Source organism: Triturus cristatus, chromosome 7 (genome assembly GCF_964204655.1).
Source record: "Triturus cristatus chromosome 7, aTriCri1.1, whole genome shotgun sequence".
Classification (NCBI taxonomy): domain Eukaryota; kingdom Metazoa; phylum Chordata; class Amphibia; order Caudata; family Salamandridae; genus Triturus; species Triturus cristatus.
Window position 1 is genome coordinate 481,097,082 of NC_140590.1, and position 25,836 is coordinate 481,122,917.

General features: G+C 42.2%; 1 protein-coding gene across 1 annotated transcript in view; it reads right to left on the bottom strand.

The window, feature by feature from the left end:
* LOC146809950 (F-box and WD repeat domain containing protein 10B-like) overlaps nucleotides 1–25,836 on the bottom strand; it is a 203,845-nt gene that overhangs the window by 39,675 nt on the left and 138,334 nt on the right. The window contains exon 9 of the mRNA XM_085616809.1: nucleotides 18,171–18,319. Within this exon, the coding sequence (XP_085472935.1) occupies nucleotides 18,171–18,319 (149 nt within the window). The remainder of the gene's footprint in view (nucleotides 1–18,170; nucleotides 18,320–25,836) is intronic.

Here is a 25,836-nt window from a genome sequence, read left to right on the forward strand (position 1 = left end):
TTTTTTAATGCTATTTCCTAATTAGAAAGTCCCTGTAACCTTTTTTTCCAGTGCATTTCTATGGTTTTTAATGCAATTTTCTAACTATAACGTCCCTATAAACTGGGTATGTGACTGACCGCATGTGGGTGCGAGTGGGTGCAAAATAAGATTCTGAGTGGGTCTGTGAGTGGGTCTGAGATGTACTAAGTGAGTCTACCAGTGGGTGTGAGAGTGTCTGAGTGGGTGAGACAATGTCTGTGTTGGTGAGTGAGGACAGAGTATTCAAAGGTAAGTATATATACAGAAGTATAGATTTGCTATTCCTAAATCCACATCAACATATCTTGAAGATACATATATCGCATAGGTACATACATGTGGAATAAGGTATAGAAAAAAATATACTTACCTGTCAGCATTTTAGAGTCAATGTTCTATCCTCAATATTCTGGTCCTTCAATATTGAGGTGCACACTGTGTGATTCTTTGTGAAGGAATATGGGTCTGTTTGTAAGGTACATATTAAAGCACACTCAATATATTTTTCACAATCCAGCTTTAAATTCTATCAATTAGATGGGATTTAAAGTAGTAGTTATAAAGTAGACTATTTTGCAACTTTGTGTATTCTCTAAACTGTTCAAGCTTTATGGAATGCAAAGCTTAGCAAGTTCTTCTTTAAAAAAAAAAAAGAAAAGAAAAAGCTGGCCCAACTCAGAGCCCTCCCTCCAACACCTCTTGTTGTGGATGTCTAGCCTCCACACTCATAATAGTTTTGCTAGAGGATGTCCTACCAGAGATATTCCAGATCAGGAAATCATCACATATGGAAGTCCCAAAAGGAGAAACCTTACCTCACGTAAATCTAAGAAATTTCATCTGATTCATAAAGTGTGGAATTTCTTAATTCCGAACAAATTCCGAGGTGAACTTTCAACTTGACACTTCTTTAAAATAACTTTACAGAGAGTTTGGAGCATATTCATCAAGAACGTTTTGGGAAATTAGTGGCAAACAGTGTGTTTTAAACAGTTTAGGGCTGCAGCAATGGTAAAAACTAATGGATTTAAATATAATTTCAAAGGGAATGTTGCAAAGGTTTCACAATGAATGTTACTATAAGGCTGTGACAAAAGATGTATAGTTCAATTGTATTTGATCAAAAGCACTAGTCAAAACTGCATGGACTTGAAGCAGTCTCTGACACTGGCATACACCCCTCATAGTTACAAGCAGGTTGTGCAAAAGGTGTTGTACAAAAGTAGACCTTCGTTAGACATCGACCAGCAAGACAAGTAAGCATGGTAAATTATAGGAGTTTGTGAGAGCTCTCGATGGGTCATTTGGGGCATATGGCCCGGCTGAGGACACTAGTTCTGTCTTCAGCTAGAAGAGCCATAGATTAGAGGGCTATATCAACAACAATTGGTTCTGTCGGGTTGTACAATTCCTTTGTAATCTTAAGTAAATTCTTTATGCAAAGGACCAATTATAGTTTGAAGGAAACAAGAACTGAAAAGATTCTTTTTGAAAACTAAATTATAGATAAACACACATACACCAGAAATGCAAAAAAGCAAGAATCTTGTTCACCCTAAGACGATAAAGAGTTGGTTCCAAATCGGCTGTCTTTACCACCCCCTGTCCTGAAGAAGACACGTCGATGGCTAATTGTCCATACTTCAACTGGTCACCAAGCTTAGAAATCAATTGCAATTCAATTACAAAGCTTGGGATACATGTTATTACGTGATGAAAGTGGACCCTCTTCTTTCCCGCCCCTTCCAGAAAATTTACTAATTGTAAATATATGTAAAGTATCTTGTCACTCAATTGTATAATACACTTAATCTGTCACTTTCACATTATCCACTTGTCACTTGGAGTCACCTATTCACTTGCGTTGTTTATATATTTGAACATAACTGACAGCCATGTGATGATTCAATATTATTATTTTTTTGAAATGCTAAGTGAAAGATGATCGCAAAAAGAATTTACTTAAGATTACAAAGGAATTGTACAACCCGACAGAACCAATTGTTGTTGATATAACTTAGGCCCAGGTTCTGAGGGATACTGGGTTACTCCTTGTTCTTTTACTTTTTACATAGATTAGCGGGCAGCTGCACTGCCTCTAAAGTTCTAAGTAGTGCTTTCACAGTTTGCATCTAGGATCCAGCTCTGCGATAATATATCTGTATCTTTTTGATGCTGCTTGCATAGTGCTTTCCAATTGATTGCTACAGAGTTGTCTACTTCCATAATAAGAGACATTCTCCACTCTTTCCCATACAGTTGACTTCTTACATAGAATTCTCAAGTATGTCGCTAATACTGCTTGGGCGAGCATACACTTTTTTGAGTGGTGAACTGAGAAAGCATGGAAGCCTGCCATTTCTACTAGAGAAGGAAGATACTTACTTGCAAAAGTATTGTTCAGCATCACTACAGGTGCAGATAAAAGTCAAGCTTCATTTTATGAAACAGTCAAGAGGCTGCCATTTTTTAATGTACACTAGAAAGCCAAATCACCTCCTTAAGGGAACCCGGACTTCTCAGCAACTAAAGCAGCGACTGTATACATGGCTGATATTCATTAAAAGAGACGGTGTCAGGACTTCCCTCCAAAGCATAAAGTAACAAATAACAAGGGAGTGCCACTGTTGAGCAATTTGCAAAATGAAATGTGGATCAAGAAACAATGGTAAGGCCTTATTGGGATTTAAAGACCACCTGGCAAGGTGATTTTAGGATCTTAGACTAAGGTCCCTTCTAGAAAATAAAACGCAGAAGTGATTTGGGCCAGGTGTATTGGCCAAAACATGATAAACTATACATTCCACTTACAATCTCCAATCACCATGTCTCTAAGTGTAGCAATCTCTAATTTTCCCCTTTAGGCTCACTCTTTCTCTACTCTGTCCCAACTCTGTCCCCACTGCCTCTCGCAACCATTTCCCCACTATCCCGTTCTGTTTACTGCTCCATCTATCTTCCTATTCTTGTCTCTCCTTCTCTCTCCTGCTTTTTCTATTTACTCTCCTTTCTTTCTCTCAATCATCTCTCCTTTTGTAGAAACTCTTCTCTCTATCTTTTCCTCTGTCCTCTTTGTACTTCTCAATATTTGTTATTTTCTCTTTAGCCTGTTCCCCCTGGACAATGTATCGCAACTGAAACTTTACATGGCTATTTCCAGCACCTGCCATCTTTCTTTGACCACTGTGCTTTTCGCTGTTCCCTATCCCAGAAGCCTACCATCCTGGGGGCCTTTGAGAAATGGAGGAGTCCCATACGATAGTGGAATAAAGAAGTTACGGTAATGTGACCATCATATCCCTGCAGCTTGTGTTCCTTTCTTGTTAGACAGGACATCAGGCTGAATGGATTTGGTGGGTTTTAACTTCTTTAGGGCATACGACGACCCATTAACGTTCATCACACTGCCTTCACAGAGCGGTGGACTTCTACGGGTCATCCACAGTACTGCAAAAGACAATGTTTCTGGTAAAAACACCAGAAATACTTTCTTTTCCAAAATCAAAGTCAGCATGCGAGGGAAATGCTTCCCAAAAGTCCCTTTTTTGATTTTTGGTTTTGCTGTATTGCATAGCACGCTGTGCGCACTGACGTTAGGCAGAAAAACAAAAGTGAAATCAGGCTACACTAATGAAGTCTGCGGGGATCCACAAATGTTCTACCACACAGTGTTCCTATACTTCTCTCAATAAACATAGTACCCCCATTGTGTGACTGAGCTATAACCTGTGAAAGGAGAGGCTCTCAAAGGCCCCCAAGACACACAGAAATTGTTTTGCATGCTGACCAATTTTGATGATGTGGGTGGCTGTGGTATTTTGACCAGGGCTCATACAGCACCCAGGAAAACCTGTCAGGCCCAGCCATTTCTGAAAACAAGGTGCCTTGGTCTGAGGAGGTGTAGCTTCCATGGATACCAATACATTTTCTCACACAGAATGCCTTGCAAACACCAAACTTTGACAAAGTCATGGATTTTCCTCATATTTTTGTGAAGGATAATTTCAGAATTTGTGATGATCCACACAATTCCTATTACCCAGTATTCCCACACTTCTCCCATTAAAAATGCTACCCAAAATGTTCACCAAATATTGTGCATTTAGTATATTACTTCAATAGGTCCTAAAAACAACAATTTATGTGCTTTGACTATAAACTACATAAAGATAAAGCAGAATTTCAAAGATGTCCATACATTTCAAAACGCAGATTCATACTACACAGTTCTTAAATATTACAATATACAAAACTCACAAAATGTTAGTCGATGTTCTGTGGAGATGTATAGAGAGGTAAATTATATTACAAATGCTTTCAGCCACACATACCCTGATTATTGTTTCTACAATATTTGGTTCAAAAAGATGAATCCTCGGCATGTTGAGCCTAGCAGGGCTATATATATATTAAACAATTTTTGAAAGATAATCTGTTATAGCAGCCCTTTGTGACATTGCAGGCTGTATTGGGTCATTTCAAATTGAAATTACTGCTAGTTCAGTATTTGCCGCCCTCTGCAGCAGGCACAGTAACCTAAAAAACTATCTAGTTCTGGCAAACAAAATAATGATTTCAAGAGCAGATATGTTATCTTGACAGGCTATTTTTCACAATAGGCCAGTGTATGCTAAAGCAGTGTCAAGCAAATGTAAGTCGTATCTGACTTGTGATAACTCTGTCCTAGCACAATAGGCTAATCAAAGCACCATGCCAATTTGAAATCTGGAGGTTCCTGATTGGACATTGCTTCTGATTGACTGGTAGGTTTAAGTAGCAATAAGAATTATGTAATAGTAATAGGAAATGTCATGAAAGCTACTGGCTTAAGAACAACATGACTCTATGTTGTGCAATCTCTTCATGCAGGAAATTCTTGTTTGGCATAATATATGTGAAAGATGAGAAGGGAGTTCAACTAATGCTGATTGATATCTTTGCCTCTCAACTTTGACAGTGAACTAGTGTTGGTACTACCTTTCATATCAGCTCGTCACGTATAACACAGTGGCATCCCACAGGGGTCCATCAAATCCCCTTTATTGATAAGCAGCTACCTAACACACTTACCAAATCTGGTTACATCATTTACCTCAGCTGTTATAACCATGTTTATGACAACCAATTCATTAAAAGAAATAGATGGTCTGGAAGGCCTCTACAACTTGATGACTGTTTTTGGGCCCTAAATAGATATATGATGAATAACCATCCAATGCTGAATGCCACATAGCGTAAGCCCTTCGGATAAAAATACCAGCCTACCGCCATATAGCCTATGGAACATGAGGCCCCTCCAACAATGTGATACTCACACTTAATATAGGGTAGCACTCTTATAAGAACTATTTAAAAATCAATGGGAACGGGCATAACAGCGTTATGGACGAAAACCCTCACTCACCCGAGGGTGACATGCTTCATCATTGGGTTCCTCCAACACACGGGGACCGCAAGGTATCCCGTGTGGGCTACGACTTCACCAAGAGGGAAGGAGCAGGAGTGCAAAGCATGCGTTGGATCTACCAACTCAATATGGTAAGGAGGGGCAGAGTGCAAAAACAAAACATATAAGTGCGTGAATTAAAAGACTATCTATATAGGGGCAACAACTTTATTCTTCCTGCCGATATAGTAGTCAATTAAAATGCACGTGATTGTAGGGCCAAAAATGTACCCTATCTTCCTAAGATACCATATTGAGTTGGTAGATCCAAGCCGTGCTTTGCACTCCTGCTCCTTCCCTCTTGGTGAAGTCGTAGCCCACACGGGATACCTTGCGGTCCCCGTATGTTGGAGGAACCCAATGATGAAGCATGTCACCCTCGGGTGAGTGAGGGTTTTCGTCCATAATGCTGTTATGCCCGTTCCCATTGCTTTTTAAATAGTTCTTATAAGAGTGCTACCCTACATTAAGTGTGAGTATCATATTTTGGAAGATATATAGGATAGAAGCATCTATTTAGTAGCATAGTTCTTCCTTTGACCCACCTTGTGTGAGAATACAACCCCTCCAACAATATCATGAGAAGTAAGAAACCTAGTGGTAATCATGGACTCAGAACTGTATTTGATACCACATGTTAAAAACGTAAAACAGAGTGCCTTCTACACAAAGAAAACACTATGTTGCATCCTCCCATACCTTGGATACCAACAGAAACTACAAGCCACTCATAATCTCCAAGTTCTACTATGCCAAAGGCCTATATACCTTGGCACACTTGCATTCATTATATGCAAAATACAACTCATCCAAAATGCTGCTGCAAGAAGTCTTCTCTGCCTTCACCCCAAGAATACATGAATTCAGTCTTACAATCACTCCACTGGCTATATATAACAAGGAGGACAATGTTCATGGAACTTTGCATTGTTCACAGAGCCACCAACAAAAAGGACTGCTATACCTAGAAGCTAAATTCAAGCAATACAAACAAATACGAACATTGCACCCCAAGCTTGAACCATTTATCATCAAACCACCTTAGCATAAGAAATCCGCGGAAGGCAGTGCTTTCTCAGTACACGCTGCCATGCTCTAGAGCTCAATACCAGCCAGCATTCAAAGAATCAAGAAGTTTATATGCTTCAGAAACAGTTGAAAACTGGAATATTTCCAAGACCACTACACCACCCACATCCCAGCCACAGAATCTGGAAATATAGTCGCACCCTAAAGCTCAATCTTTGGCTTACAATCCACAGGTTGGAAACAACCCAATCAGCAAACTACTTTTGAAAAGTAGATAAGTTAGGAAGAGCTGACCTATGCTTTGCCAGGGTATTATATAAATATTTACCTTCATTCATAATATTTCTGGCCCACAGTGATACTAATGCCATAACACCCAGTGGTCAGCAGCCAACTGTAACTTACACTTATATATTCAATTAAGGCATTTCTGATATGAGGGTTGTCTATCATCAGTACTGTGCAGCCAAGAAACCAGCCATCACTAGATGAACGGACATGAGTTAATTGTAGAGATCTGTTAAATACTGCAGGTCAATCGGAGGACTTTAATCTAGTCCATGACAGCAGGTCCTAAATATCTATACAAGATGGCCACTTCTTTCATCTCACAATGACTTTCAGATATGAGATGAAAGTAACAATGCACATTCCTGCAGATCTCTCCTTTTCTCTCCCTCCAACAATGCCAGCTCTGGGTCAGAACTGTACACTAACAGCAGATTCACTAAGATTTTGTATTTTGGTTGGTTCACTTTTGTGGTGCAGCCCTGATGCATAATCATTTTTGTTATTTACTAAGCAATGCAAAGCTGCTTTGCGTGGTTTAGTAAATACTAAGTAGCACAAGGCAGCAAGGCGTTCCACTGGTAAAGCATGGGCATTCCCATGTATTCACCCATAGAATTTTAGTGCATTCCCAGATATAATAAAGCTAGTAAACCTACGCATGTGTCAAAATGCTACGCCTTCCCCTGACATGCACAACGAGAAGAAATATCTTTCATTCTCCTCATTACTTAATCTTTCTTTGTGTGCTGCATTCCGCACTTTGCAAAGGTTGACTGGTCACCTTTCAGTTACTTTAATCTGTATTTAAATGTGGAACTGGTACTAATGAAGTGACACCTTTAACCAACAGTGCCAACGTCTAGAAATGACAATATATTAGAGTGAGACTATAACAAATGTGCCACAATAGGCCGCATAATTTGTGCTTTCTTGCCACACACTTTAGTCAGCATTGCAGCATAATTTAGTCCCCCCAGTTTATAATTCTAGTGGTTCTGTCTGTACCCCATTAAGATCTTCACATATTTCACTTTACAAAATCCACTCATTTAGCAGTCAAAGAAAGAAAAGTAAACAACATCTTCACTTAAAAGAATAGACAGCAATTTGTCAGAAGACAACGCCTGACATTTGACCTGTGTTGGAACACACAGCAAATGTAATAAGATAAAAAACAAAACATAAAGGCATTTTTATTGCACAGTTACCTTCTGAACTCCCGAAGCTCTAAACTCTATACTGTGCTAGCTGCCTCTGTCATTAGGGGGTACCAACGATTAATTTGGGTTGGCTCGGCCCTCAAATGCCACCCGTGGCTACGGCCCTGGGTGCGGCAGAGAATGCCCTTAACCATGGGCAAGTATTGGGAGAAGTGTTGTGCAGAGGAGAGTGTTTCGAATTTCGAATAAGAAATCATCCTCTAAGGGCTCTGTATGTAAGTGCACCTTATCGAAGGCAGTAGCTCTACCTATTAAGTTATGATAGATAGTAATGTCATCATGGGGAAATGGTTTAGCAGCATACAGATCGGGGTCTGTATTATCAGGTGAATCGGTGTCACATGTATCCCATGGGTCATCCTGTGGTGGAGTATCGAAAGAATCCCATCATCTCCACCCCCGTAGTATGAATATAATGACCTTTTATGGGAATATGTTGCAGGAGCTGCTGGTGAAGCTGGTGGTGAGGGTGTATGATGTTGAGCGGCTGATATGTAAAGGACTTGGGGCCTTGTCCATTTTTGTCCTGTGCTTTGTTGGAATTGGAACATTCAAAGCTTCCTCAAATTAAAGTTGTGTTTTGGAGGGTTGGGCACCAGTGTGAGGGGTCATGTAATTATACGTTCAGTGTCAGGCTAGAGCTTGATGTGCTTCTGTCTAGAGTCAAGTCCTTCTTGCAGTTTTTAAAGCACACGTTCCACAGAGTCCACCTCATGTGCTGGTTTGAGAGGTGGACATTTTTGTGGCTCTGATGCCGGAGTTTTCAGTGCCAAAGGTTTAGGCTCCAAGGCAGCTGGTTTCAGTGCTGACAGGGGCATCAGTTTACATTTCAAAGGTCTACTTCGGTCTGAAGCAGGAGCGAGCAGCTTCAAGGGTTTCGTCGGCACTGAGCTGGGACTGGGCATATCTGAAATAGTTGTTCGGTGCCAACCATGGCCCACAGGCAGTGGTGTCCCAACAATGTTTCTAAGTGTCTCTTCAACAGTCTGTCAACAATTTGTGGTGATCTTCTGGGGTTGATGTTTAGGTGATGGGGACACATTACTCATGGCTAGTTGAGCTGGAGGCAGCTCTTGCTGCTCAACGTAGAGCCACAACTATTGTCGTTGGAGAAAGTCTACTCATTTGCCACCAACGATGCACCTGAACATCTTGTAGGTCCTTAGGTCCAAAGAAGTCGCATGTGCCATCCACCTTCCTTTGATGCATCTCGAGACGTTGAGCCTGACGATCATGAAGAGCCTTCTTGGACCTGAAGGAGGGGCAGGCTGCGCAGGTGGCCTTGTGCTCGGGAAAGCACAAATTACACACCTGCTGAAGGTTGGTGTGAGGAAACTTTGCGTGACACCGAGGACATAATTGAAATTACGTCTATGTTATATCCTGCTAATGCTAATGCATTGCCAGTCTACCACCAGTGGAATGTTAATGTGATGATGCTGTCAGAATGTGGGGAATCTGCAGTGAGTAATGACAGTTGACTGGGCTGAGCTGCCTGCTGGCTGCTCCTGGTGGGGTCTTTATCTGGTTTACTTCTAATCTTCCTGTGATCCTGTACCATCACCAATAAAACCTCTTTAAACCATCTCAACTGAGTGGACTTGATCACTACAGAATTTTGGCGACGATCTTTAAAGAACCTACTACTGTCACTTCTTCAAGGACTTCAAGCAACTTAAAATAAAGAACCTCCTGCAACTCAAGTCAAGGTACCTCAACTGGCATCCTGACCCCACCAGTGACCTCACATCGGTCGCCCACAGCAGTCTGCCAGTTGTTCCTATGTGTCTGCGCAAGTGCTGTGCCCTCAGTGAGAGTAAGCCTGCTAACATCTTCAACGTTTTCGCTTTGTGCTGCGACTTCATGTGAGGACAACCCTTCTCCAAGCATCCTGGGGATTATTTCTCAACCAATGTCTACAAAGCCACAAAAAAATATAAAGTCTACGCTGCAACTGCTTTGCCTAAAAAAAAGGAATATATCTACAGTCATTATTATCTAAGGTAACCTGTGGGTATCTCGATTTTGCCTCCAGTGTGAAGTACAGTGTTTCTGTTGTGGGTAAGGCTTATTCATGACTGTTTTAAAGTGCAAGACTTTGCCCTTCTGAGGAATTGGATGTTTGACATTCTTAATGCTTCTTCATGACAGCGCTGCATTGGCATGATTCATTTGTCCTGTTTTAATTTTTTTTTAATTTCTTGGCTGTTAGGGGTTTTCGCCTGTTCTCTTTGCCTTCTGCATGTGTGGAGACTTACACGGTGAGCAAAGTGTATTTTCAATTTTGTTTCTATCAGTGTTTGTTTTCCCTGCTACGAGGCCAGTGATAAATAACAGCTGTGCTTTCATTTAAAATTCAATCGGCTCTCCTTGGCGCGTGGAACCTTACCTGTGCTTCACGAGGTTCCTCAACATTTCTTTGTGATGCTTTGCTCGGATCTCCTCACATGAATGCCTAAGAGCACGGCGACACCGTGAGCCACCCGGCCCGACGTGATCAACGTGCCGCCATCTTGTGGATGGTGATTCTTCAGTGCAGAAGCAGGTTTTCTTTCTCCGTTTTGCCATCCGCGTATTCGTCATTTATGGCATTTCAGATCAAAGTTGATTGAAGCTCAAGCCTGTCACGAACTTTGCCGTGGGACAAACAGGTTCAATCTTTCTTCATTTTTTTTCTGTTCGTGGATATGCACAGGGTTTACCATTCGCCTGGTGAGAGGAACTATTTGCCTTTTTCTTTTGTGTGACTTCAGCAATTCAAGAAAATGTAGTATGTACATATGGGTTTATATGAGCTCATGTCATTCCGGAATAACAACAATGAATCGTTATGTTTGAAGGTCGCATGCTTTTCATCCAGTTGTGTGATCTTGTACATGCATATTTTCAGTCACTTCTTTTTCTTATGCTGCCATCTAGTGGGTAAATTGGTTTCAAGTTTTTTTTTTTCTCATCTGCTGCAGGTTTATTTCGTCCACTGCCAAGTTCATTGGGTTGCTGCCTATTATGGAATGTCTCCATGAATTATCACAATCTGTCTCACGCTTGTTTATTATTTAGGTGACATGCACACCTTGTCAATCTTCTACTCAACGTGTTGTTTTTGTTTTGCAGTACATGTATAATGCCTTATTTCAACGCATTCAGCAAATGTTTTATAATATTTAAGTCATGTTAGTCAGCAGTGGGTTTAAGTCCCATTTGCTCGTTGTTGAATTGTATACATTTCATTTATGCACTATTCCGTTTCCCTCTCATGGAGGATCTATACAAAGGTTACACTCCTTTTGCATTAGTGCGGGTTGGGTCCCATACGCTTTCAAATGTACCCGTTTACAGGGTGTTTTCTTGCGAAGGTTATAGTCCATCTTTGACTAGTGCACTACACGGGCATTACGCTTACATCTACATCACTTACATCACTTACATGATGGTGTTTCTTGTAGGTGAGGATCGCCCATGGCATGTCATTGCTCAATGACGTATTAATTTCTAGTGAGCTATATTTAACAAGTGAATTAATAAGGTCACAGTGCACACCTTTGAACTTACTACACAGTGTAAAATCATGCACAATCTATGTACCTTCTCTAGAGGTGTATTACAAGGGTTTTGTCCTCCTACTGGTGCACAACGCTGACCTCTCCATGAGGTGTTTTTTTAAATTTTTTAAAAAAAAATTTATGTTTCACCTTTGTTTCAGTGCACATATATCTAGTTCACACGTTGTGTGGTTTCAGTCCACGCATCTGCAATGTACAATCTCTTGTCCTCTCCAGAGGTCAAGAGGGCAACGACAAACTTCATTATAGAGCACTTATTTAAGTTGTCCTCCAGCAATGCACAAGTTCCCTTTGGTTTCCGTTCGGCGTTTTCTGAGCAGCATGAAACTTCCTTGTTCCTTGGAGTCTTTCGACTGCCTGTTCAACACCATTGCATTGACCGGTACACCTGTAACATTTTTTTGTTATTACAGCTTAGGTTCGTGTGGAATTCTTTTACACGGAAAGTGTAATCTAACGAACTTGTGGTTTCATGCATCTTTTGGACTTAGAGCTACTCACACGCATACGCTACGTGTCTCCCTTCATTCAAATGACTACGGTGACTACTTTATTTATTTTATTTTATTGTTTTTAACAGCGTGTAGCCTATTGTACATTATCTTGTGCTTGCGATGTTTTAATGGTTGTTTTTATTTTTTTTTGCGCATTGTATATTACTTGACCTTTGGGGTGACTGTCCAAAGGGCATGTTTTTACCCTACATAGGGTGTCTATGGAGTATACAATTCTAGTCTGCTTTCCTTCGGGGACATATGCAAGGGTGGCAGTCCCTTTTGCATTTATATTTGTGTTCTTGGGTTTCAGTCTCATCTCTACGGTGCACAACATTTTTACCTCCACACGGGGTGTCACATGGGTCACTTTCCCATCTGTTCAGTGCACATGAAATTACCTCCAGGGTATTATTTTTGCACACTATATCAGTGGTTCCTACACATTTTTTTTTATTGTGCAGTACTTTCACTTATGTTCAAATGGGTACAAGTCCCATGTGGTTGTAGTGGGTGTAGGTCCCATCTACCTTGTTCTTATGGGTACAATTCCCATGTGTTTGTGGTGGGTGTTAGTTCCACCTGGTTCTTATGGGTACAAGTCCCATGTGTTTGTGGTTCATATGGGTACAAGTCCCACGTGTTTGGAGTGGGTGTTAGTCCCACCTACCTTGTTTTATGGGTACAAGTCCCATGTGTTTGTGGTGGGTGTTAGTTCTACCTACCTCGTTCTTATGGGTACAAGTCCCATGTGTTTCTAGTGGGTGTTAGTCCCATCTACCTCGTTCTTATGGGTTTAAGTCCCATGTGTTGGTAGTGGGTTGGTCACCTATCTACGTTGTTCTAATGGATATTTTATGTTTTTCTAGGTTTCTTGTGATGTACTCTCCACAGAATCTAAAAAGGTCTATTATTGCTGTTTCTACAGAATCTCAAAAGGTCTGTTATTGCTGGTCCATAGAATCTCAAAAGAATTGTTATTGCTTTTCCTACAGCGTCCCAAATAGTCTGTTCATGCTGTTCTAACAGCCTGTCTCAACGCTGCCTACGTAGTACAGATGTTCCTCCTATACAACGAATGTCTACAGAGCCTCTAGTCAACACTAGGTTTGGGGATACCCTCTTACCAACGTTCATTTATTTGGTCCATTTTGTCCTTTCATACTACTGGTATAGAGACCCCACACTCGTCTTGCACAAAAGTCATTTTGTCTGCTGTGGATGACGGAGAGTTCTGGATTCAGCACAGAGTCTCAGGACAAGGTACTGTTGTAAGAGTTTCCCATCATTTTGGTTGGGTGTCTGTTGTTGGGTGGCAGCGCTTGTTTAGGGCCTTTCTATTGCAGTACTACGATGGGCAACGTCAGGTGAGATTTATCATTGTTTTTAACTTTGATTTTTGGTCATTTTTTTTGTTTCTTTTGACCTGATGTTTGCAGTGTCAACTGCCGCTTTCAAATTTGAAGGTTTTGGGACACATCTTTAATGACATTCCTCCACCTGGTGTTACTATTGTTAGGTGATATTTATGGGAACCTGTGTTTTTAGCGTATGTTGAAGTTTTAGAAGGAGAAGATTGTTGTACGTTTATACAATTTTCAAGTGTGCACTATTCTGTTTCCCTCTCACAGAGGACCCATGCAAAGGTTATAGTCTTATTGCACAAGTGCGGGTTCCGATCCAAACACTGTCAGTTCTACCCTTTTACAGGGAAGTCATGCAAAGGTTACAGTCCTTTTTGCATTACTATGGGTTCTTACCCAAATATTCCTATCGTTGTTGGGAATTTGTCATGAGTACCTACTCATATGTGCTGTTTTATCGCAGTTACATCTGTACAGTGCACGGTGTAGTTTTTTCACACCAAGTTTGTCCTTACACTTATATGTATGATGAGCATTTCCAGTTTTGTGCACTACTCATCTCTATCCCTAGAGATTAGTCGTGGGTTCTCACCCATGTATTCGAGTTACATATTTAGCTTACGTTTTTACCATATTTGGGTGCTTTTCATGCTTTCATTGCTAAGTATGTTCTGTTGATATTTTATGTTTAATGCTATTTTTGACCTGTTGTCTTGGCATTACAATCTTGTTTTTGTATAATGGTGTTTTGATGGGGAATCGCCCTTACTTTTCCTCATTCTCCTTGTTTCTTTCTTCTTTTCAGTTTTCCTTCTGAGGTCTTCTTCTCGTGTCTCTTGTGGTTTCTGGTATTTCCTTTGTTTTTCTGTCGTGTTTTCTTCCTCTGCGTTTGTCGCTGCCTGTAGTCCGGTGTTCTGTTTGTTTTCCATTTTCATCCCCATTTCATTCCTGTTCTGGCCAGTGGGTGCGTTTGGAGGAAGTCTTTTGTGCTTTTTGTTGTCCTTGTCTCTTAAGTTGACTCTTCTTCGCTGTTGTGTAAGAAGGGAGGATGGTTTTTATGTTTCATTTCTTTTCTTCTCTGTTCTTTGATTTCCCTCTTGTTTGCTATTCTTTTAATGGTTGTGCTCATACTGCTCTTCTGTTGATGGATGTTTTGCTTTCACTTTCTCAAGTTCTCCTCTTATGTTTCTAGCTTTATGTTTTCCCGTATAAGAAAGGGGGATATGTTATATCCTGCTAATGCATTGCCAGTCTACCACCAGTGGAATGTTAATGTGATGATGCTGTCAGAATGTTGGGAATCTGCAGTGAGTAATGACAGTTGACTGGGCTGAGCTGCCTGCTGGCTGCTCCTGGTGGGGTCTTTATCTGGTTTACTTCTAATCTTCCTGTGATCCTGTACCATCACCAATAAAACCTCTTTAAACCATCTCAACTGAGTGGACTTGATCACTACAGTCTGTTCCATCACTGAAAGGTCATTATGCAGGAAGAATACTTGAGGCTCAAAATGAGTGCCCCATGATTTGCCATAGCCAATGCGAGTCGCCTCGACGAAATGAAACTCGTCGTATCGAACCAGACGGAGTGAAAGAGGGCCATGATAGAAAACAATACTAACAAGAAGTAGGTATAGGCTGAGAAAGCTATGCACAATGGTGTTGAACTGGAGGAAAGGAGCACACGTCCAAACCCGATGGCAGAAGAAAACAATCTAACAGTCTAACAATGGAGTTGATGACCATGTGCATTACCAGCAAGAGGAGGAGTCACACTATCTTGTGACTTGAAAGGCTTCTTTGATGAAAAACAACTTGCGCACATCCAAGCCCAACTCGAGATGGCAGACTTATGCTAAGCATGTGTATCTACAGCCACACATGCCTTGAATAAATATATATGCAGAAAGAGTCTTTATTACATAAATAAAACACTATGTTCACAAACTATCTAAAGACGGATTTAAACATCACTCCTCTATCACCACAGTGTGAAAAAACCAACATAAAATAGAGGCAAAACATTATATAAGCGTATCCATTTTAAAATAAGAACCATTGCTGTATATAGTCTAATACATTCCATTTTAAATCAAATATCATTAGTTTGCTCTTTATGTAATGAATTGTGTATTTGGAATTTCATCAACTTTTGTCATGTATATTGAGAGTGGACTAAGGCGAACCTCAGTTTTACATATGGTGGTCATCTAAAACACAATACCAACATTTCATGGGCATGAAGAGGGGACTATGTCAAACCATGACTGAAACTATACTGTACATCCACATTGAAGTAATTTTATCACAAAGTTACATTGCAGGATTGTGATACCGTTATTAAAATAGATATCACTTAGTAAACCAATGATGCGAGTCAAAGTAATACGCCCAATTACGAACTTGTGTTTGCTGTTTGTATATTTATTACACATGGAACCATGTACAGAAAAGAATGTTTAATCTTCAAACCTACTGTACCACTGGAATCAAGCTATAACTGGGTGATGTGCCCATAATAAAGGCAACACTGGTCCTGGGTTGCTTGTGTTCCAGTTCAGGGAGGACCTAATTTGGCAGTTTAGGCTTGATTGTTCCCAATGGAGCAGGGTCACGGCTGATTTGCATATGGCTCAGTGGAAACTCATGTGGAATGGTGGGCGAAAAACGATGGATTGGGATACAGCCCGAGCGATCCCAGCTGGCTAAGATTTATTTAAGCATTCCATCCAACACTTTGATGCCCTAAGTGTGATGGGTATGCCCAGACATGAGTCTCGTGCTCACTCTGCCACTGGAATCGAGCTATATCTGGCAGTTGAGCCCATAATAAGGAAACAAAACAGTCCTGGGTTGCTGTGTTATGATTATGGGCTGACTGGGCTTGTCAGTTTGGGCTAGACTGTTCCCATTTGGGCAGATTCAAGACATATTTGCATATGGCAAGGTCCAAACTGAGATGGCATGGTGGGTGAAAAATAGATGGACTGGAAAGAAGCCCTGAGCGATTGCCAGTGGCTTGCCAGTGGCTGTGATTAATTCAAGCATTCCATACAACATTTTTTTTTTATGCCCTACGTGTGACAGGGATGCCCAGACGTGGTTCCCATGATCACTGTGCCACTGGAATCAAGCTGAAAAGTCCATAATAAGGGTGAAACCGGTCTTGGTTTGCTTGAGTTCCAGTTCAGGGAGGACACGATGGATTGAGATGTGGCCTGAGCGATTGCCAGTGGCTGAGATTAGTTCAAGCATTCAATCTATCACTTTGTTTTGATGCCATTAGCATAGAGTACAGAGAATCAATATTTATGAAGTGTGACAGTGCATAGGTGCTATGGCAATATGACTTTTTATAAATTTGTACGGTGATTTGCTGATTAGGAGATAGTTTTGCTCGCACCATGATGAGTCTGCAGAAATTGATGATTTTCTATGCGTAATTGGATATATAAACCCCTGATTCTGGGGGATGAGTCAGAACGTATTTCCATGCCACTAGGAATGTTGCCTAATTCCTCTTTAATTATGCTCCTCATCTGGGATTTTGATTTACTTTGGTTTTGCACTTACTCTGAATGTCCTGCTTACTGAGCGCCTTCATGGCATTGACTTTATGCTTTTGCATTTATGAATTCTATAGCACACATTTTGAATGTTTATAATAAATCTTTAAAATTCTACTTTTGATCTGCAACTCAAATAATTAGTGGGCCTATACCTAATTGACTGAATTTTGAGGACACATTGCCTCATGAAATTGAGGGTTAACTCTAGCTTCATTTCAACTAACACTTCATTATGAAGGTGATATTTTGGGACGTACAATTTTAAGGGTTCCCTCACAGTAATTAAAGAACTCAGGGAAAATATGTGCAAGAAAACAAGCTCCTGCATTATATGGAAACCAAGCGGGTGTGACAAAAAATCTGTTACACCTGTAAGTCCTTCAAGGAGTGAACCTCAAGATCAGGCACACTATCCTTTACAGACAGAAGCTATGAGTGATAAAAAAGCACATGCCATACAGAATGCTCACAATACCGGATTAATGACCAATCTGGTCAGAAAAAAATATAAAATTACATTAGCCATAACCAACAAGTTTTTCAGCCAGAATATAGCGTGTGAATACAAGTATCTAAGTGTACTTTTCATTCAGTGGATTTGAGTAAACTTATACAAGATTGCCTCAGGGGTATAAGACTAGATGACATCTATCTAACAGACGATGACTTGACTGACCACCCGACTAGGGTGGACATGTCAGTGATGCTTAGAGTTCAATATGGGCTTCAAATTAATTGTATTTATTTTTTTCAATTGTTTATCTTAAGGTGATTTTTCATGGAAACCCATTAGTGAGGGACATGGGTCCACAGGAATCAAGTTAAACCTCACTGATGAGACCTAGGTAGATCAAAACGAGTCTATGCTTGCTTCTGGTCCTTTCTGGAGGGGGCTTTGCCTAGTAGTTCGGGACAGACTGTTTTCATGAGGAGCAGGATTGGTACGGATTTGCTTAAATAGGCCTTTGTTTAGAGTGGCACGGTGGGCCTATGCGGCCTAAGCGACTAGCAGTGGCTGAGATTAACTCAAGCATTCCATCTATCACCTTGTTCTTGTGGCTTTTGACCTAGGCAATAGTTAAGTTACACTCTTGCAGCTTTTTGTTCACAGTAATCTGTTTCTTCCCTTTCTACAAAGGTTATTGCTACTTAAGCCTGATATTCCTCTTCTTACCTTGATCAGCAGAGTACTTGGTATGTGCCATACTTTCACAAGTCCTTTCTCACAGCCGCTTACAATGAACTCGCTGTGCATTTTCACTGAGGAAATTGCATCTTTATGTTTAAAAGTCATAAGGCATTTTCCAGTCTCTACATTCCACACTGTAAGAAACAGAGCAAATACTGAATGAAATTTGCAAAATAAAATATAAGTAACAGTAACAGTGACAAGGTGTCATTTGGAACATATTTTTTGTTTTAGGCCAGCATTAAATAATAAAGCTTGGCAAATATTGACGAATTCAGCTTAAATATGTCATGGTAGTAGAATCCTCTAAATCTGTTTCTTATGGATCCTTTATTATAGCTTTCATTTACTCAAAAATACTGCAATTTTTCTTCATTGTGCTTATTTCAGGATAATAAACTAATTACTGCATTTTTAACAGTTTAATGGAAAATTGCAGAAAATATCACACATCAGTACTTGTGTTGATGTTGGCAATAATCACAAGTGTTAGCTTTTACCAATACACACACAAAAAAGGTGCAAGTTTGATCATATGTACAGGTGCCAAGTTAGCAGGGTTTTTGCTGAAGCTACCAGATATGGCTTTCCATTGCTAAAATGAAGCAGTAGTGAATTACAAATGTGGTATTGCATAATTTATAATACAGTGATACTGCATCACTGTATATCGCAAAACTGTGCTAAATGTGAGCTAATAATCTTAACATACATTTTACACTAATTTTGCAGTGGCGTGGCTTCGAAGCCGATCGCGATGGCCGCACTCCAGTAAGGCTCCGTGACTCACCGGGCTTCTGCCCGTAATTAATCCACCACAGATCCGAAACTTATGTCGGAATGAGATCTAAAAACACATTAGATACCCCGAAGAAGGCTATCCCCAAAAAGCAGCGAACAGTGGGGGTGAAATAGGTAGGAGGAGAAGCCCCGGCCTAAATTTGTGCAAGAGCCCAGCCGGCAACGCGGAAGATATGGGTGAGGGTCGTAGAGACCCAGAAAGTGTGAGCCCAGCGAGAGCTTATCGAGGGACCTGCAGGACAGTGGGTAACTCAGCAAAGGACGCCGTAAATTGTCCAGAAAGGTGAGATCATGAGAGTGACGTTGGAGGGCCGAATCGGAATCGCAGGCAGGCAGACGCCCAGCAATACCAGCTGCCATTGAAGTCAGAGATGCGTGAGCGGTGCAACTTAGCCTGTAACTCCCGGTGAGTGCACGCAGTAGAGTAAGACACACCAGATAAAGCATCGGCAAAGGCGCAATCATAGCGCAGGAGAAGGCACCGGAAAAAACAGTAATTAAGGAAGGGCGGATAGTGGACAGCGGCCGAAGAGCACAGACCCGAACCACAACGTGAGAGACTAGGCAAGCAGAAACCCCCAAGGCAAAATCGTTGCTCTGCTAAGCAGAGGTATTGTGAGGCTGTGGGAGCTACCAGACCTAGCAGCTGCCTGCACGGGGGCCTGGAAGTACAGCAGGCAGGAGGAGAGCAGTGAAGGAGAGTCAACCTGCACCCAGAAGCCGCATAAGAGAGGAAGCAAAGCTATTGCTTGCGTGAGTGCTGGAAGAGGTCAGATGAGCCATTACTTGTGTCCTGACGGGGCCCAGAAAATAGAGGAGTAAGTCCCTCCTGTGGAGCCGGGTGGCCCATACCCGAATATCACGCAAAAGGGACCAGGAAACCACCAGTTCAGTCGCACTGGTCAAAGTCAAGGCTCGAGTCAGAAATATAAGGCCATGATCAAAGTGCAAGCCACCGAAGATAATGGAGGCTCCTGGGGACAGAAACTAAGCCGCAAGCAAGAGTCCACAGAAGGGCTGCAGGCCTGGCAGTATATAATAACTGATTGGGCCCCACAAGAACATCAGTCAACTGGTCATAATGTCTGGAAATAAGTGAGTAAAAGGGACCCTCCAAACCAAACTGGATAAGTTTGCAATGCTAAAGCGGTCTGAACCAGATGCCCTCGGTAAGGGGGAGAAGAAATGGGGCAGGGACCGGAAAGTGGTGATCCGTCACTGAAGGATATTATGGAGGCCATAGTGGGAATACGGACATCCCTAAAAACAAGAATGGACTCTATCACGACTGAGGTAACACTGATGAGGGCAGACATGCACAATATAAGTGAAACAGTTAAAAGCATGGAGGTGGTCACTATCAAGTTAAGTGGAGAGATAAATCAGATGCATCGAGAAATCAAAGAACTTCAAGTGGCCAGCAAGAAAATGAAGATTACTGGACGATTATGAAGGCCGCTTACGTATAAATAATATCAGGATACTTGGGGTCTTCGAGAAGGCGGAGGGGTCAGCAGCTGACCTCTTCGTCGAAACACTTATCCGCGACTATCTGAAACCAAAGACCCTATCCACATTTTTTACAGTAGAAACAGTGCACCGGATTCCCAGAGGTAGGCCGAAACCGGGTGACCCCCGGCCCCCCAGGCCCCTATTGGCAAGACTTCTACATTTTAATGATCGAGATATCATATTACAAACTGCCCGTACGGCTCCGCTGAATAAGTTTGAAAACAGCGAGGTCACCTTAAACCCTGACTTTACGATCACAGTCCAGAAAAAAAGAGCTTAAGAGGCAGCTGCATGATAAGGGTATCCAATACTCGATGTTATTCCCAGCGAAGCTTAGAGTTGAGGCAGAGGGAAGGTTCTGTTTTTTTGAAACACCGGAATCAGCGGTAGATTGGCTGGAGGGATAGAGACTGGCAAGAAATCACAATCCAAGAAAGGAAAAGAACACTTCTCGAACACGAAACCTCTACAACAAGGCGGCCGGAATGACCCCTCATCAAAGGGGACCGAGGGGACCGGCGCACATGGTTGAGGGACAGGCGGACTCCACGCCACAGCTGGACTGAATTGCACCAGAACGATAAGTAACTCTATCAAACTAAAACTGATGAGTGATTGAGACATGGGGATACATTGATTGGTGGGGTGGGAGCTGGAGGGTCCGCCTGGGGCCCCCCCTAACATTACCTTTAGTTAGTTACACATAGGGTGACAGGCACTCTGCATAGTTGGGACATGGGTAGTTTCTAGCCCAGAGTGCATGGAAGCAGGGAGGGGGGTAATAGGGTTTTGTAATTGTTATATTGCTTATTTGCTACAGATTCAAATACAGTGGACAGTGACACAAAAGGGACAATGGGTGGGGAGCAGGCTCAGTGGAACTAATTGACTATGGTCAGCACACTTGGTTAAATAAATTTGGCGTGGAGAGAGGGTTGGAAGCCACACTCGATGGCGAGTAAGGAACAGTGCCATGGACACCGTAGGTGAGAAAAGATTTAGGCTCCTGTCCTGGAATATAAATGGGTTGCAAGATACACTCAAAAGAGAGATCATATTGTAGTTCATTAAACGACACGCCCAGAGGTTGTGCTACTCCAGGAAACAACACCTAATAAGAAATATGTGCAAGGCCCTAGCTAGATGAAGCTATCAATTGGTAGCAAACTCTGAGTTCACCACTGGTTCGCGGGCAGTGGGTATAATGAAGAAACGGTCTTTCCCCATGACAATAGACCATGTCTGCACCGATAACTTGGGGCGATAAGCGGCGGTATCTGGAAAGTGGGATGGTGAAATACTCACCATAGTATCAATGTACTCACCGCCAGGATTGCAAGAGGCTGCATTTAGAGACCTGGGGAAAGTAATGCTAACGTTCCTCAGTGGGAAATTGGTAATAGGGGGAGGCCTTAACTATGTGATGTCAGTGAGATAAGATTGTTATCCACCAAGGTATATAGCTCCATCGCGGCTGCAGCTCCCACATTTCCTAGATGCCATGGAAGTGGTAGATGCATGGAAAGTACACCATCCCACAGAGACATATTATACATTTCAATCTGGAGCCCACAAAAGTCTCTCTCGAATCGACTATATCCTTACCCTGGTGGATCAGGTAGGATATGTTAAGGAGATCCGACATCTAGCGAGGGGCATATCAGACCACTCCCCAATATGGGCGCAAGTGGAAATTGGAAAAGGTCATTGTACTAGAGTGACCCTAATTCATCCCTGGCATCTCCGAAACCTTAAGATTAAACTGAAGATTACTCAAGAAATAGATCATTATTTTAGTGAGAATGAAGGAGCTGTCCATTGAGCCCAGATCCTCTGGGAAGCCTTCAAAACAGTGATACGGGGTCATGCGGTGTCCCTGATAGCAGGAGAAAAATGGGAACAAAATGCTGGACTACTCCAGCTAGAAGAAGATAGACTGAAATTAGAGAGTGAACTCATTACATCAGATGAACCGGATACGAGACATATTCTCAATCTAAAGAAAGAAGAGTACAGGAGTGAGGCGAGAGACATGCCTAGAACATTGAATAGGCACAAGCTGGGACGTATATATGAGCTGGGGACTAAGCATGGAAATTGTTGGCCTGGCTAGACAGGAGAGAACTGGCGAGCTGGCTTGTCGCAGAGCTACTAGAGGATTCTGGGGGATGTCTTACAGATACACAAGATATTGCGAACCAATTCGCCAAGTATTACAAACAACTGCATTTATCCAGGATCACAAGGCAAGAAAATGAAGTGAGGGAGTTGTTGTCCGAAATGCGTCTACCGGCGCTAATGAAAGAAGATAGAACTCTGCTTGAGAGTGACCTTGCTCAGGATGAAATAGCTCAGGCCATACGTTCTCTTCAGACTGGGAAGGCGTTGGGCCCAAATGGCCCCCCCAATCGAGCTCTACAAGCTGCGGCCAGATAGAATAGCCCCCCACCATAAAACAATGTATGAGGATTGTCTTGAGATAGGGCTCCTCCCACAAGACCAAAGAATAGCCACTTTGGTAGTGAAACATAAGGACGGAAAGCTAAAAAATAGATGTGCAACATACCTACCTATATTGCTGCTGATTGCAGAGACCAAAATACTGGCCAAATTACTGGCCACTAGGATGGTCCGGGTTATTTCCGGATTGGTCCACCCGGACCAGTCGATATTTATGCCATCAAAAAATACATCTTTGAACTTGCAAAGATTGCATGGAGTAATGGGAAGGGTGGATACCATACTAGAAGAGGCGATGGTGGTATCCCTGGATGCTACCAGGGCGTTTGACACCATAGAATGGGCATATCTCTTTGCCGCCCTGGAGAAGCTGGGTTCCGTACTAAATTTACTAGCTAGGTCCGATTCCTATATGCTGACCCCCTAGCGCAAGTTGTAGTTAACAATAAAAAATCTGCTGTTTTCCATCTCCTTAGGGGGACGTGACAGGGTTGCCCCTTGTCCCCGCTTTTATTTTTGCTCACCCTAGAGCCCCTAGCTTATTGGATCCGGAGAGACCCCATAATCCGGGGATTATGCTGGACAGAGGAGTGGGAGGATCGCATCTCGCTCTATGCAGATGGCATCTTGTTGTATCTGGCCTCTTCAGAGAGATCCCTACATAGAGTTCTTAACATCTTCAATAATGTCGGTACCTACTCCGGATATACTATTAATTGGTCAAAATCGCTCATATTTGTGTTAAAGGGAAGCACGCCTGCCATGCCTAAAGACTGCAAGGTCGCGATAGCTACAGAAGGATTTAAATATCAAGGATTGTTTATTACCAAAGATCCCAAATTGTATCACACGTCTAACTTGTTGCCGCCGATACAGCGGCTGATACATGACTTGGAGCACTGGAAGTCTCTACCCTTGTAGCTACTAGGCAGAGCGGCAATCTTTAAAATGATATTGTTGCCTCGCTTCTTGTATGTCCTTCAGAATTCACCTGACCCGTCCCGCATCATACTTCAGAATGGTGGAAAGTGCGCAGAGAACGTTGCTTTGGGGAAATAGTCCACCACGAATTTCATTCCCAAAGTTAGTAAAAGGCTAAAAGGCTGGTAAGATGGGGGTATCGGGCTGCCAAATATTAAAAAATATTACTGGGCAGCACAGCCATTAATCATTGTATATACCGACCCCAGAATGACCCGGGATATGCTTAGATAGATGGCTCTTGCCCTGTTGTAATCACACACGGGCATTGTATTCTAGGCCCATGAAATTCCATCTAACAGGCCCCACAAAGCATTCTGTTCAGGTGTGGCATTCAGTTCACAAGAGTGTGGGATGGGCAAAGACCATAACACTAAACACCCCGCTGTGGGATACAGAACAATTGTGCTCCCTCTGGAGAACGAAGGGTTTTGACAAATGGGATACCATGGGATCTCTCGGGTGGGAGATCTTTGGGAAAAACGGAGGGTAGTAACCTTCGCGACTCTCCAGCAGAATCATGAACTGGCAGAAACTGAGAGATTCCGGTATCTGCAGGTACGAAATGCTTTGCATACAAAGATCCCTAGCGGAGAGGCCCCTCCTGAGACCTCCACTCTTGAGGACAGACTTCTGGGTGGATTTATGCAGAGAAAATCAATATCCCTGACTTACTCAAAACTGATCAATGATTCACCTGTTCCTCTTCAGTAGCTCCAAGAAAAATGGGAGAGAGACTTTGCGGGGCTGGAAGAGGAGGACTGTCAGGAAGCACTGGCATCCCCAAAGGAGGTGGCAATATCCTCTAAACTAAAATTGGTGCAGTTGAAAATATTGCATAGAATATATGTCACGGGGCCAGCACTGGTCAAGATGGGATATAGAGATAACCCTAGCTATAGAAAACTATGTGGCCGAGAAGGCACAATCTTCCATATAATATGGAAATGCCCATACATTGGTAGGTACTGGAGTGAGGTTGTCTTGTGCACGGGCAGGTAATGGGAGAGAGAATAACATCTGAGGCCAAACGATGTCTGTTAAACATATGGGAACCTACAGATCTGAGGAGTAAAGAAAGAACATGGGTGACGTTGGGTCTGATGATCGCTAAGAGAAGCATAGCAAGAAAATGGGAGACACAAGCAGTCCCGACATTGGCGGAATGGAAGAGCGATATGGACTGGTGCATGTTCAGAGAGAAAACGGTTTATGTATCAATAGGGTGCCTGAGAAAGTGGATGCAAATATGGGGCAAATGGAATGAATACAGGAGGGATTTATGTGTACTGCCCAGACTACCGTTGCAGCTCTCCTCAGACGAATCAGAACTTTAATATGCAGAAGAACTTTAACCAAGAGAAGAGTTACTTATTGAAATTAACCTATGTGTTCCATGTTAACGATCAATGTGATGCTATGTTTACAATAGATGTGAAATTTGTACTGTTGATTTATGTAAACAATAAAAAGAACTAAAAAAAAAAAACACTGCTTTTGCATGGAAACAACTGTTACCACCTGAACTACATGTTCAAGGGGCTTACAGAGAACATAACTATGCTGAAATTTACTATTACCCTCTTGTCACTCTCCTTACTTGGTGTGCCACATCTAGGACCGGTATGAATGGCCTACTCACTCTTTTTTGCTTTGGTGTCATCTGTCTGCATTTCTCTTCTCTTCCCTGCCTGTTCTCAATACTGGATCGCGTACTCTCGCGAGAGTACGGCAAACAGATATTTGAACATGCCCTCTGTGACATGAGGGGAGGTGCGCCTATAAGAAGGCATGTGAGCCGGTGCCAAGGTGCTTGGCTATAAGTTTTACTTCCAGATTCATGGGAGAAGGATTTCTAGCTTTTGCCCTTGTGTCACTGTGTGCCGGCATTCCGCCA